At 41.2% G+C, this 12,989-nt stretch overlaps 1 protein-coding gene across 1 annotated transcript in view; it reads right to left on the bottom strand.

The window, feature by feature from the left end:
- Nucleotides 1-12,989, bottom strand: part of dnah2 (dynein, axonemal, heavy chain 2) — an 80,364-nt gene that overhangs the window by 46,966 nt on the left and 20,409 nt on the right. The window contains exons 24-36 of the mRNA XM_059014519.1: nt 10,926-11,089; nt 9,988-10,149; nt 8,932-9,035; nt 8,159-8,315; nt 7,674-7,756; nt 6,806-6,986; nt 6,176-6,314; nt 5,299-5,516; nt 4,552-4,650; nt 4,038-4,163; nt 3,398-3,508; nt 1,709-1,897; nt 975-1,078 (exon numbers count right to left, since the gene is read on the bottom strand). Of these exons, the coding sequence (XP_058870502.1) occupies nt 975-1,078; nt 1,709-1,897; nt 3,398-3,508; nt 4,038-4,163; nt 4,552-4,650; nt 5,299-5,516; nt 6,176-6,314; nt 6,806-6,986; nt 7,674-7,756; nt 8,159-8,315; nt 8,932-9,035; nt 9,988-10,149; nt 10,926-11,089 (1,837 nt within the window). The remainder of the gene's footprint in view (nt 1-974; nt 1,079-1,708; nt 1,898-3,397; nt 3,509-4,037; nt 4,164-4,551; nt 4,651-5,298; nt 5,517-6,175; nt 6,315-6,805; nt 6,987-7,673; nt 7,757-8,158; nt 8,316-8,931; nt 9,036-9,987; nt 10,150-10,925; nt 11,090-12,989) is intronic.

Raw genomic sequence — 12,989 nt, 5'->3', positions numbered from 1 at the left:
AAGCACAGAGAGGTCTGGTAAAGCATAGGGAAGCATTGTAAAGCACAGAGAGGTCTGGTAAAGCATAGGGAAGCATTGTAAAGCACAGAGAGGTCTAGTAAAGCATAGGGAAGCATTGTAAAGCACAGAGAGGTCTGGTAAAGCATAGGGAAGCATTGTAAAGCACAGAGAGGTCTGGTAAAGCATAGGGAAGCATTGTAAAGCACAGGGAGGTCTGGTAAAGCATAGGGAAGCATTGTAAAGCACAGAGAGGTCTGGTAAAGCATAGGGAAGCATTGTAAAGCACAGAGAGGTCTGGTAAAGCATAGGGAAGCATTGTAAAGCACAGAAAGGTCTGGTAAAGCATAGGGAAGCATTGTAAAGCACAGAGAGGTCTGGTAAAGCATAGGGAAGCATTGTAAAGCACAGAGAGGTCTGGTAAAGCATAGGGAAGCATTGTAAAGCACAGAGAGGTCTAGTAAAGCATAGGGAAGCATTGTAAAGCACAGAGAGGTCTGGTAAAGCATAGGGAAGCATTGTAAAGCACAGGGAGGTCTGGTAAAGCATAGGGAAGCATTGTAAAGCACAGAGAGGTGTGGTAAAGCATAGGGAAGCATTGTAAAGCACAGAGAGGTATGGTAAAGCATATTAAAAAACTAACCATGGTAAACTAACCCTTATAAAAGTTTACTAGAGTAAAAGCAAAGCAACATGTAATGAAGCACAGGAAAAACCTCAAAATGACTGTGCAGAATTACAGTGGAAAACTTTTATAAATTAGATTTTTTAATATATATTTTTTAATGCTACTGTACAGGTACAAGGTACACTACTTTAATGTAAAGTTTTGCTACACATACCAGTGGATGTGTTAATTGTGTGTTTTTATTTTTGACATATATTGGTGAGGACCTAAACTTAAAAGCAATATTAAGGTAAAGGTTTGCTTGTGTTGCCTCAAGCAGCGCTGTGTGGAATGCAAAGCCATTGTGTACCGGTCAGTGAGAGGCGTGATGACCAGGCGTCCAGAGTTCCCCAGGTACTCATATCCATACTGGAACTGGGTGTTAGTCTGTCTGATTATACAGTCATCGATGTCCTGCAGATCACAAGAGAACAGATCGCATACATAAGACTCATCAATATATATATATATATTTTTTTTTGTTTAATTTTAAATGTAGCGTGCCCAATTATTTTACCCTTAATTTCCTCCCCAATTTGGAACACCCAATCATTTTCTCCCCCTACACATCTAAAGAGAAGGTTCAGAGGGCGTCCTCCGATCCCACGACTGAGCCAGCTTCCTCTTCCACACCCAGGAACTCCAGAGCGGACGTCAGCGAGCTACCGCTGCCCTTTCACAGGAGGGCCAAGAAAGTTTGGGAACCCCCTGATCTGAAGTGTGCTACCTCTTATTGTTAAGGAGGCAGTGTGGTCCAGTGGCTAAAAGTCCAGGGCTTGTAACCACAAGGTCACAGGTTCAAATTCCACCTCTGCCACTGATTGACTCACTGCATGTGACCCTGAGTAAGTCGCTTAACCTCCTTGTGCTCCGTCCTGCGGATGAGGTGTTAAATCAACGTCCTATTGGAAGTGACTCTGCATATAATGCACAGTTCACAGCCTGCCTCTGTAAAAGCGCTTTGTGACGGTGGTCCACTCTGAAAGGCGCTATATAAAAATAAAGACATTATTATTATTAATATTGACAGCTGAGCCGTGTTACCTTGTCCCAGTACAGCCGGAGCTGGGACAGCCACTCGAAGGCGGAGACGTCCATGCAGCCAGACTTGATGAGCTTGTCGATCACATCCCTGGCATGCACCTCCACTGTCACCAGAGCCACGATCTTCAACCGCATGATCTTACTGAGGTTCCCTCGGATAGCCTCTGAGTACTTGTTCAGCATAGACACCTGAGAGGGGAGGAGGAGGGTGAGGAGTGAAACCATTTCTTCTTGTTTTTTTTTTTGTTTGTTTTTTTTTTAGTGTGGTGTAAGAGCTGATTTGTTTTTCTAGGTTTTTTTTGGGGGGGGGGGGAGGGGGGTATTTAACGTTGAATTGGCAAAACTTAAAATCCTGGACATCGTTGTCTGCTTTATTTTGAAGCTGGTGAACATTTTTCTCTCAATTATACAGCTAGCGGGCTCCCGAGTGGCGCATCCAGTGAAGGCGCTCTGCATGGAGTGCAGGATACGCCCTATAGCCTGGAGATCGCAGGTTCGAATCCAGGCTATGTCATTACCGAATGTGACCAGGGGTTCCTAGGGGAAGCGGCGCACAATTGGCCGAGTGCCGCCCGGGTAGGGAGGGCTTAGGTGGGCAGGGCAATCCACACACCAGCGACCCCTGTGGCTGATAGGGCGCCTGCGGGTCTGCAGCAGAGCCATTCAGATCTGTGTTGTCCTCCGGCACTATAGGCCTGGTGGCTTCGCTGTGGATCCGCAGTGCGAAAAACGACGGATTGACAGGAACACGTTTTGGAGGACGCGTGTTTCAGCCTCCGTTCCCCGAGTCGCCGGGGGGTTGCAGCGGTGAACCGGGTTTAAAAATAATAATCGGGCATTCCAAAATGGGGAGAAAACCATTGGCGACGACTAAATAAAAAAAATTTAAAAAAATGATACAGCTAGCGACAAACTGCTTAGTGCAGCAGTTTAATTATAAAAAATTGTTCTTGCTTCAAAATAGGGAACCCCAATTAGTTTGTAAAAAAAAAAAAATTCAAACTTGTTTTGCTTCCCAACAAACCACTTATACAGTGCGCTATTACTGTACATATTATACACCAAAATGTACCCCACACATGTAAAGACAAGTTTCTCTTTTCGTCTTTCAGTTTCTGTAGTTACATAAAACAGGTTATCATTACATAAGCTTCCAAAAATGCAGTGTTACGATGAGATAATGTATTGGTTTAACTGCGTGTAAGATGCAAGACAATGTAGGATGCCTAGCAATTAATCTCTTGTGAAGATCAAACCAAATGAAGACAGTGTCGGGTGTCTGCAGGTGGTTTCCATGAAAAGCCCCATTGAAATCTACAGCTGTGGCCAAAAGTTTTGCATCACCTAGAATTTTAGGATTGAAAAAAAAAACAAAAAAAAAAAACACTTTTTATTTATCATCATGTACTCAATGAAACTACACAACAATATTGCAAAAAGTCTTCCGGAAACCATAACAGTATTTCATGTTAGAAATGTCACATTTTTCAATTTTTGTCAGTTTTTCGGAAAACTACAAAGCGGTATGTAATTCGATATGTTAACGTAACTTTATTCAGGTTTCCTTATGAAGCTAAATGAGTTGATTCTACAGGGTGATGTAAAATGTTTGGCCATAGCTGTACACTGTGTTGTATTTCACAATCCCCTGAGTGAACCTGCTTGTGAGGTTCACCAGCTGGGCTGCACCTGTTTTTTCTTCATGTTTTTCAGAGCACTCTTGTCAGCTCTCTCCTTGCTGGTGATCAGAGACTTGGTGACGTCAGTGGTCCACTGGATCTGACTGGAGGCGATCAGCATCTAATCCGATAATAATAATAATAATAATAATAATACTGTACTACAAATAATAATTACAGTAATAATTCTAATAATAATTACAACATTAATACTACTATTACGTCCACTTCTACTACTGCTGTTACTACTAATAAAAATGACAATAATATTAGCAATATTAACACTATAGCTACTATAATTAATAATAATAATAATAATAATAATAATAATAATAATAATAATAATAATAATAATGCATTTATCAATAAATTGATTCATGGAATTTGCTAAAATTCTGCAACACACAATAGGGTTGAATTGTGTGGTGACTCACTAAAAGTATTTGTGACATGAGCTGGACTGACAGAGGTAACAGTCTGGTGAATTATCCTGCTCAAAGATGAGTGTGTGTGTGTGTGTGTGTCTCAGTGTGTGCCTGTGTGTGTGTGTGTGTGCATCTCAGTGTGTGCCCGTGTGTGTGCCTGTGTGTGTTGGTGTGTGTGTGTGTGTGTGTGCGTGAGTAGTGCGTACGTGTGTGCGTATAGCTGACCTGTCCTGGCCAGTCCTTGACCCACTTGTCCCTCTTCCCTGTCATCTTCTTGAGCGCGATGCGGCAGTTCTTAAGGGATTCCTTCAGGGTCCAGCGCATGGTCTTCTCCACATCACACAGCCAAGCCTACACCGTGAACACAGGGGGGGTCATAGGAAATACTGAACAACAACCATATGGGATTCATAATCTGTGATATAGAACCCCTATTAACAAACTCAAAGTAAGTATCTGCATTAGGTATATATATATATATATATATATATATATATATATATATAGTTTTTGCTCAGAGCCAACTTGAAAACAAACAGCAAACTTATAATTTGATAAATCTGTATTTTAATATCACATTTTGGCAGATGTTATTTAAGAGAGCGATTTCATCATCACCCTCGACCTCATGGGAAATGTGCACATGTTGCCCGTGGTCAATAAGCTATGAAGACCACTGTAATAGATGCATGAATGAAGGCCACTGTAATAGATGCATGAATGAAAGATGAACCCGCACCTCCACTGGCCCCTCCAGCAAGACAGGGTGGGTGAATTCCACTCCCTCCCCGTCGGCTGAGAACATCGCAGAAGCTTCATACTTGCTGGTAATCCCCATCTGAAACGAAACACAACCAGGTTAATATGATAAAATGATCATTCGTGATTGATCAAACACAAAACCGAACACAGAAATCCGTTACTTATCATTTTGGTGATGTATTCATTGCTTCCGGTAGTCAATTAATACTACAATTACAACAACTTCTACTACCGCTAATACAAATTCAGACAGTATTAACAATATCAACACCACAACTACTATAATAATTAATACTAAGAACTAGGAGGAGGAGAAGGAGAAGGAGAAAAAGGAGGTGGTGAAAAAGGAGGAGTAGAAAGAGAAGGATGAGAAGAAGAAAAAAATGAGTGTGAAAAATGAGAATGTGAAAAAGGAGGAGAAAGAGGATGAGAAGGAGAAAGAGAAGGATGAGAAGAAGAAAAAAATGAGTGTGAAAAATGAGAATGTGAAAAAGGAGGAGAAAGAGGATGAGAAGGAGAAAGAGAAGGATGAGAAGAAGGAGAATAAGGAGGAGGAGAAGAAGAAGGAGGAGGAGGAGAAGGAGGAGGAGGAGGAGGAGGAGAAGAAGAAGAATAAGAAGAAGAATAAGAAGAAATAATAGAAATGAATCACTGCACGCTTTGTCAGAAGAACTCTGGTTTTGAAGTTCCCGCGGTGGCTGCGCTTCCAGCCCCTTTTCTTTACCTTCTGCATCTTGAGGGACTTGATGTTGTCGAAGCACTTCTTCATGTGGGGCTGCACGGCTTCAGGGTTGCGCGACTGGCCCAGGATCTCCAGCAGGTCGTCATTGGACAGGAAGTAGAAGCGGGGGAAGATCTGACGCTTGGTCTCCAGGTACATGTCCAGAGACTTCTGAATCTCCTCCAGCTTTGTGTTCATCTCCGTCAGCTTCTCCAGCAGGCCTGTCAGCAACACAGTGCACCCCATGTTACCCGTGTAAAAGCTTGGCATTGTTTTTCTGCAGTTTCCCCTGTGCTTTTCCCACGGTTGTACTGTGCATTTACCATAGTTTACCCGGGATGCCATGTTTATCAACCAATCTTTATTTTCTATAGCGCCTTTCGTAGTGGACTGCCATCAGAAAGCGCTTTACAAGATAGTGAGGAACAATGCATAATACATTAAATACAGTGAAATACAGGGCATAGTACATTAAATACAAACAGTAAAAAACTATGCAAATACATTAAATACAGGCATAATACAATTAAATACAAGGCTAGGATGTGAATTCTAGACATTGTGGATGCGTGTCATACAGAATCATACGAATAAGATGGAAAACCTGAAATAGCAATTTAGACAACAGCTAATAACAGATATCAGGCATTAATGTTTTTTACCTGTTCTCTACCATGCTTTCACTGTGCTTTATAACGCTTTGTTATGCTTTTACTGTGGGGAAACTTTTATAAGGGTTAGTTTACCTTGTTTTGTTTTTTTAATACGCTGTACAGGCTAGGGAAGCTTTTGGAAGCACGGTAAAAACATGGAGGTAGTGTAAGTCAGGTGGAAGTGTAGAGAGGCTTGGTAAAGCACCATGCCTGTGTCCAGATCATACCTGGGTGGTGGGTCCCTCTCAGCGCGTTGCTGTCTTTGTTCAGTCGCTCCATGATGGATTTCCAGCTGCTGTTGATTTCATCGAACTCAGCGGACTCTCTGGGCAGCTGCTTGCGGATATCCTCTCCCAGGAAGATATTCTGCAAAGGGTTTCAAAATCACAGGAGCCGCTATCAGAGACAATCAGGGACCTTGTTTTATTCCTGTGCGTTTGACACCGTTAACTCTAGTTTTTAAAAAACCTGAGTTTTAATCTCTGTAACTGCATCAACTTAACTAAAAATTAGACGTATGCATAAAATGTAGATATCAACTTTTGGACAAGGGAATCATTTTTTTTTCCTACAAGTTTTTTCACCTATAATGGAACAATATTTTTTAAAGTTTACCAAGGTAAATCTGCACTGTAATTTTGCACTTTCCCAATTGCTTTTCCCATTATTTTATAAGAGAAGGATTCTATACATAAAAAATAGCAAAAATAGTCTGCAAAAACACTGTACGGTAGTTCAATTAAAAGTGAAACAGCTTCCACAGGTAAATATTTCATTGCAGGAAGACTTCCCTTGCCCTTTCTGAAACAGAGCGAATGAAATCATCCCGATTTCCACCTCCCTTTGGGCTTCGTTACCTCCAGGTACATCCACTGCCGCTGCACTGTGAGGATCATCTCAATGACCTCCAGGATGAGGGACAGGCAGCGCTCCCAGCGGTCCACCTCCTGCTCGAACGCTTTGACGAAGCGGGACGCCTTCATTGTGGACAGGGACACCTGGTTGTCCTCCAGCGCCTGGAACACGTCGTCCGTGCCTCTGAGTGAAAAAAAGAAGTGAACCAGTAAATAAAAAATAGCTGTCAAACAATTTAGAAAAATAAAAATAAATATATGAACATAATTTAGATCTTCTATTTAACATCGTGTAATCAAAGAAACTACAAAATGATATTGAAAAAAAAAAGCTACCGGAAGCCATAATAGCAGTACAGTAATATTTCATGTTAGATTTCGAAATGTCACATTTGTTTTTTTATTTTTGTCTGTGTATAGCAAAACTACAAAAGCGGTGTGTAATTAAATATGTTAACATAACATTATTCAGCAGGTTTCATTGATCATGCTAAACTTTTGTCCATCACTGTGCATGTTAGTCTGGCTCTGAAAGACCAATGTAGTACCACTATAAAGTCACTAGGTGGTGATCTTGCTCCAGTACAGTGCATAAGAACATTCCTTTTATTGCAGTATTTGATGTTATGCTTGCTATCTTTATATGTGAGACACTTTTAAAAGCAGCTACAGCAAAGTGCGATGATCTACAGTGAAAGAATAGCAAGCACAGGGAATCATGGTAAACAACAGTATAGTAAAGGATGGGACAATTATAAACATTGCAAATTTGACATGATACACGATTATAAAGTAGAAACACGAGCATAAATATGGCATTTCCTGTAGCAAACTTTTCTAAGGGAACACTAGCCGCTCCTGAGTTTCCTACCTCAGTCTGTGGTGTCCTTTGTCTTTGTAAGGTCCAATGTCAAGGGATGTAACATTCCAGGTCTTTGCTATTCCTTCAAGAGACTGCGGAGTAAAACAGAAATCAAATTAAAAAATAAAAATAACAACTACACCTATCAACCAAAGCTGCTGACTCCAGCGGGCTGTTTCACATCACTTGTGCTTTCCTAATATTTCATTTATTCTGACTTGTTAGACATCCCATATCAATGTGGGTGCTGTGTGTCTCCGTTGTTCTTTCTGCTGCAGATCGCCATTTGCCAGCCTTCTCAATTTGTTCAGGAACAGTTAGGAAGCGTGACAAATAATGATCGAAGCAGAAACAGCGATAGAAAACTCAAATGCAGGGGTGCACAATTGTGGTCCTCCTGGTCTTTGTTCAGCCAGTCCTCGAGGTGTCTGGGCCTCGAGGACTGGCTGTGTGCGCCCTTGTCCCAAGGAAAGCCCATGGGCCTGTTTTCCTACCAGCTCTATGGAGAGCTCCTTGGTGGCAGCCCCCGATATCTCGTTGATCTTCTCGACATGTTGGTCCAGCCCCAGCTCCACAATCTTCTCCAGGGTGAAGTCTTCTGCGGTCTGGTCAAAGGATCGCTGAACCTCGTGTCTGATCTGATTCCAGTGTCTGGGAAGATGAACAGCAAATGTTTTGTATCACCCTAAAGAATTAACTAATTTTGCTTGATAAAGTCGAATGAAACTTGTTGAATAATGTTACGTTAACCTATTGAATTACAAAGAAAAAAAAAAAAAAGTCATTTCAAAATCTAACATGAAATGCTACTGTACTACTATTATGGTTCCTTTGATTACATGATGTTAAATAAAATATCTAAATTATGTTCATATTTTTTATTTTTTTATTATTGTTTTATTATTATTATTATTTATTATTATTTATTTCTTAGCAGACGCCCTTATCCAGGGCGACTTACAATTGTTACAAGATATCACATTATTTTTACATATAATTACCCATTTATACAGTTGAGTTTTTACTGGAGCAATCTAGGTAAAGTACCTTGCTCAAGGGTACAGCAGCAGTGTCCACCCACCTGGGATTGAACCCACGACCCTCCGGTCAAGAGTCCAGAGCCCTAACCACTACTCCACACTGCTGCCCTTATTAATGTCTCAATCTTAAAAATTCTAGGTGATGCAAAAAATCTACTGAGGGTGCTACTGCTTGCTTATGTTGTAGAAATGTTTTTGTGTGCAGGCATGCGTCTCCTTGGTCCTACCTCTCTCTCATTGCTGAGTTCCTCAGGTCTGATATCAGGGGCATCGTTCTCCTGAACTGGTCGACCTTGTTCCTTGACGTGTCCACGATCTCCCAGTTCTTCTCCTGTCCAGTACAATTAAAGGTGTGTGAGCAAACATTATCTGTGCAGTAACAATGAAATGACCTCTAAACAAATCAAGTTTACTTAGTTTGTATGTTTCTAAGTGTTCGGTGGCTTTCTCTAATCAGGTTAAAAGTGTATTTCTCAAGCGCAGTCTTTGCTCTCAGATAAAGAGTGCAAGAGAACGTTCGCTCTCAACTCGATTAGAGGTAGCCACCGAACACCTTTAAGCATATTGTATGTTGTTAAATTTAAAAAAAAACAAAAAACAGACGAAACATGATATTAACGCACTTAATATGTTTATCTAGAACAAATGCCTCTGAGTACGAGATCTACACTCTCAGAGAAATGATAAGTGTAGCTGCTGGTAACCCCCTTCCTCAAGAACATTTTGGAAAAATTATTGGATTAATCTGACCTGAATTATTAAAATTACAGTTCTAATCAGTAAAAGAAAAAGAAAACAACATTGGTTACATTTAAAAATGATATTATTATTATTATTATTTATTTCTTAGCAGACGCCCTTATCCAGGGCAACTTCCAGTCGTAAACAAAAATACATTTCAGAATCACAGTACATGTATTAACACAATTAAAGAGCAAGATAAAATAAAATTACTTTGGTTCTAGCAAGTACAAGTATATGACAATATAAAGATGATATAATTTGCATCTTGAATTAAGAACCCATCAGTGAGTGTGTTGATAATGACAACATTTTTTTTTTTTTTTTTTTTTACATTATCCAAATAGTGATCTATCATTTTTTATTTTTTATTTTGCAGGGCTGTAGAATGACTGTCGCGGGTCTGCAGGTTTTAATGTAAATCTGCTGGGTCACTTGGGTGCTCTGCCATTGTCTAACAGACTGAGGAGTTTGTTTACGGCGCTCAGAAGGCATGTGACAGTGTCACAGTGTCACAGACGCCCTGCTGCTGCCTCCCTCACCTTGAGGTCCCGGCTGAGCTTGAGCAGCTTCTTGAACAGCCCCTGTGCCACGGCCTCCATTTTATCAGTCTGCAGGTCCACGAATCGGCCCACCTTCCAGTCGTTCCAGTGGCCCTCCCACTCCTTCGTGATCCGCCAGGTCTGCTGAAGCATGTCCAGATCCTGCAAAGGGACTCAGAATAACATCCTGTGGTAGAGCAGAGGCTCTGCACATGGGTGCAGGGGTGTGTGTGGGAGTGCGTGTGTATGTGTGTGGGTGTGTGTGTGGGTGGATGGGGGTGTGTGTGTGGGTGTGGGTGTGTTTGGTGGCTGGCAGCCATCTTGGTGAAGGGGCAGTCTTCTATTCAACACTAGTCAATAGCGCTGGATTTAGAAATGAACACAAAAACATACCGCAGATTTAATAAAGCCGAGCTGGCTGTTATTCTGCGCTTATAGCTACAGCATCATCCTATAGAATTAACTTATTTGGCTTCATAAAGTCAAAACCTGCTGAATAATGTTACGTTAACATATTGAATTACACGCCGCTTTGTAGTTTACCCATATACTTAACGAAAAACTGACAAAACTTGATAAAAAGTGGCATTTCGAATTCTGACATGAAATACTACTTTACGACTATTATGGATTCCGGTATAGAATATATAATTTTGTAGTGTCTTTGATTACATGATGTTAAATAAAAGATCTACATTATGTTCATATAGTTTTTTTTGTTTTGTTTTGTTTTAAGTATGCCTCAACCCTAACATTCTAGACAATTGAAAACTTTTGGTCTACGATTGTAACTCAGAATCAAGCCAAACTTTACAATCCTGCGGCTCTGCTTCTTTTAGTGTAAAAATCAAGACTTTCTTTTCCCAGCAGGGTGCTTCCCTCTGTATGGATTTGACGCTGGGTTTGTTATCACAGTGTTCTCTGTAGGGGTCTCTCACCTTGTCGAGTGCCAGGATCTCCTTGGAGGTGGGCTGCTCTAGCTTGAAGATGCCCAGGCCGTGTCGAATGGTTGCCTCCTCCTCCTTCAGGAAGTCCAGCTGAGAGCGTATGGCAGCGATCTGATCCAGAGCTAGGTCTGGACCCACCGAGCTGCTGAACGGACCTGGAGGAGGAGTGGGGGGGGGGGGGGGGGGCGGTGGACACACACACACATGGATCAGCAGGGATGCTGGGACATCCAGAAATTCTCCTGGTTTATTTCGCTACCTGACTTACTATTGATAAAAAAAAGTCTAACACTAAAGCTTTGTACTTGTACAATGTACCATCAACATGACGTAACCAGTGAATCCATCCTTCGGATGAGACGCAAAAACCGAGGTCCTATTGTAAATGACTGCAGGAGCAGTTGAGATGCATAGTTCACCCCCTAGTCTCTGTAAGTCGCTTTGGAGAAAAAAAAAATGACTAATGAATGAATGACTTAAGCAGTGAATTAACTAAATTCCTGAATTACAGTGAAAAAAGAAAAAACAGGGAGGAGTGTAGTTCTAGCTGATACGTTTGACGTCGTTTAGTTTCTCTCAGGATTTCTAAATTTCTAAGTGCTACTGAGCGTTTCCTAGGCACAGGGGGGTACGGGACGCTAGGGATCCGTCTGATGCAGAATAATGGAAAAGAAAGCCCATTTTCTGAATAACTGCTTCCAAGGTACGGAATCAATAGGCTTTCCGGTTGAAAAGAAATGTGCAACAATAAATACACCGATTGCTTGGTTAGCTACACTGCGGCAGGGGAGAATTTCAGCGTCACAGATTGGAACAGTTAATCATATAACACAATTCCAATACACTGCTTACAGTAATTACGCATTACTATTACAAATAATAATAATAAATAAATATTATTATTTTATTATTTATTTCTTAGCAGACGCCCTTATCCAGGGTGACTTACAATTATTTCACATTATACAGATATCATATTATTTTTTACATACAATTACCCATTTATACAGTTGGGTTTTTACTGGAGCAATCTAGGTAAAGTACCTTGCTCGAGGGTACAGTAGCAGTGTCCCCCCACCTGGGATTGAACCCACAACCCTCCGGTCAAGAGTCCAGAGCCCTAACCACTACTCCACACTGCTGCCCATAAGTACTATAAGGGGCTGTTGGATTCAAGCTGATTTCAACCCCCCTCAAGGTCAGAGCAGCTGTAGGGGGGACATCTGCTTGTACAGCAATACGATATTTGATATCAGCTGTATATAAACTTGAGAAAAATTCTACCCTGTTCTTAATAGCGCTGTGCAGCCGCATCTAGCTCATTGGAAATGCATTACTGCACCAGAGCAGTCTGTATTTAATAACAGTTCATAATTGTTCTTTTTCCGCCTGGGAAATGAGAGTTATCGGGTTGCACCCTAAGCAGAGGAAGAAGTGATAAATTATTACTGGGCTTCTAACAAGACAGCTGGCCGTAAACCAGCCTACTGGCCCTTGGCAGAGCCTGCAGCTTCAGAGCTGCCAGTTCAATAAACAGCTCCATCTCCGAGTCCGCCTGTCAACTGTAAGCTTTGATTTACAAGGCATTTGTTCCTGAAAAAAAGGACACATTCCTGGACACACGCCTAAGCAGTTAACAATGGGTGGTCTGGTTGTGGTTCAAACAATAGAGCTCGCTTTTCAAGCTGAGTTGATAGTCACTCTGTGTGCCCTTAAAGGGAAAATGCTTGTCTCACAAAATGTGTCTGGCTGTCAGCCCTGGTTTGGATTTGCTACACTGTTTTATGTATGTATTAAAAAGGTCGAGCACCCTACTGCACTTCAAAGTCATTTGAGAGTCTTGCTGGGATGAAGCCAATATACAGCTATGGCCAAAAGTTTTGCATCACCTTACAGAATGAACTCATTTTGCTTCACAAAGCAGAATGAAACCTGCTGCATAATGTTACGGTAACATATTGAATTACATACTGCTTTGTAGTTTTCCATACATTTAATGAAAAACTGACAAATAAAAAAAAAATGTGGCATTTCAAAATCTAACATCTGTGCTAC

Source organism: Acipenser ruthenus, chromosome 48 (assembly GCF_902713425.1).
Source record: "Acipenser ruthenus chromosome 48, fAciRut3.2 maternal haplotype, whole genome shotgun sequence".
Lineage (NCBI taxonomy): Eukaryota > Metazoa > Chordata > Actinopteri > Acipenseriformes > Acipenseridae > Acipenser > Acipenser ruthenus.
The sequence above is the reverse complement of the archived record's forward strand: the minus strand, read 5'-3'. Positions and strand labels throughout refer to the sequence as shown.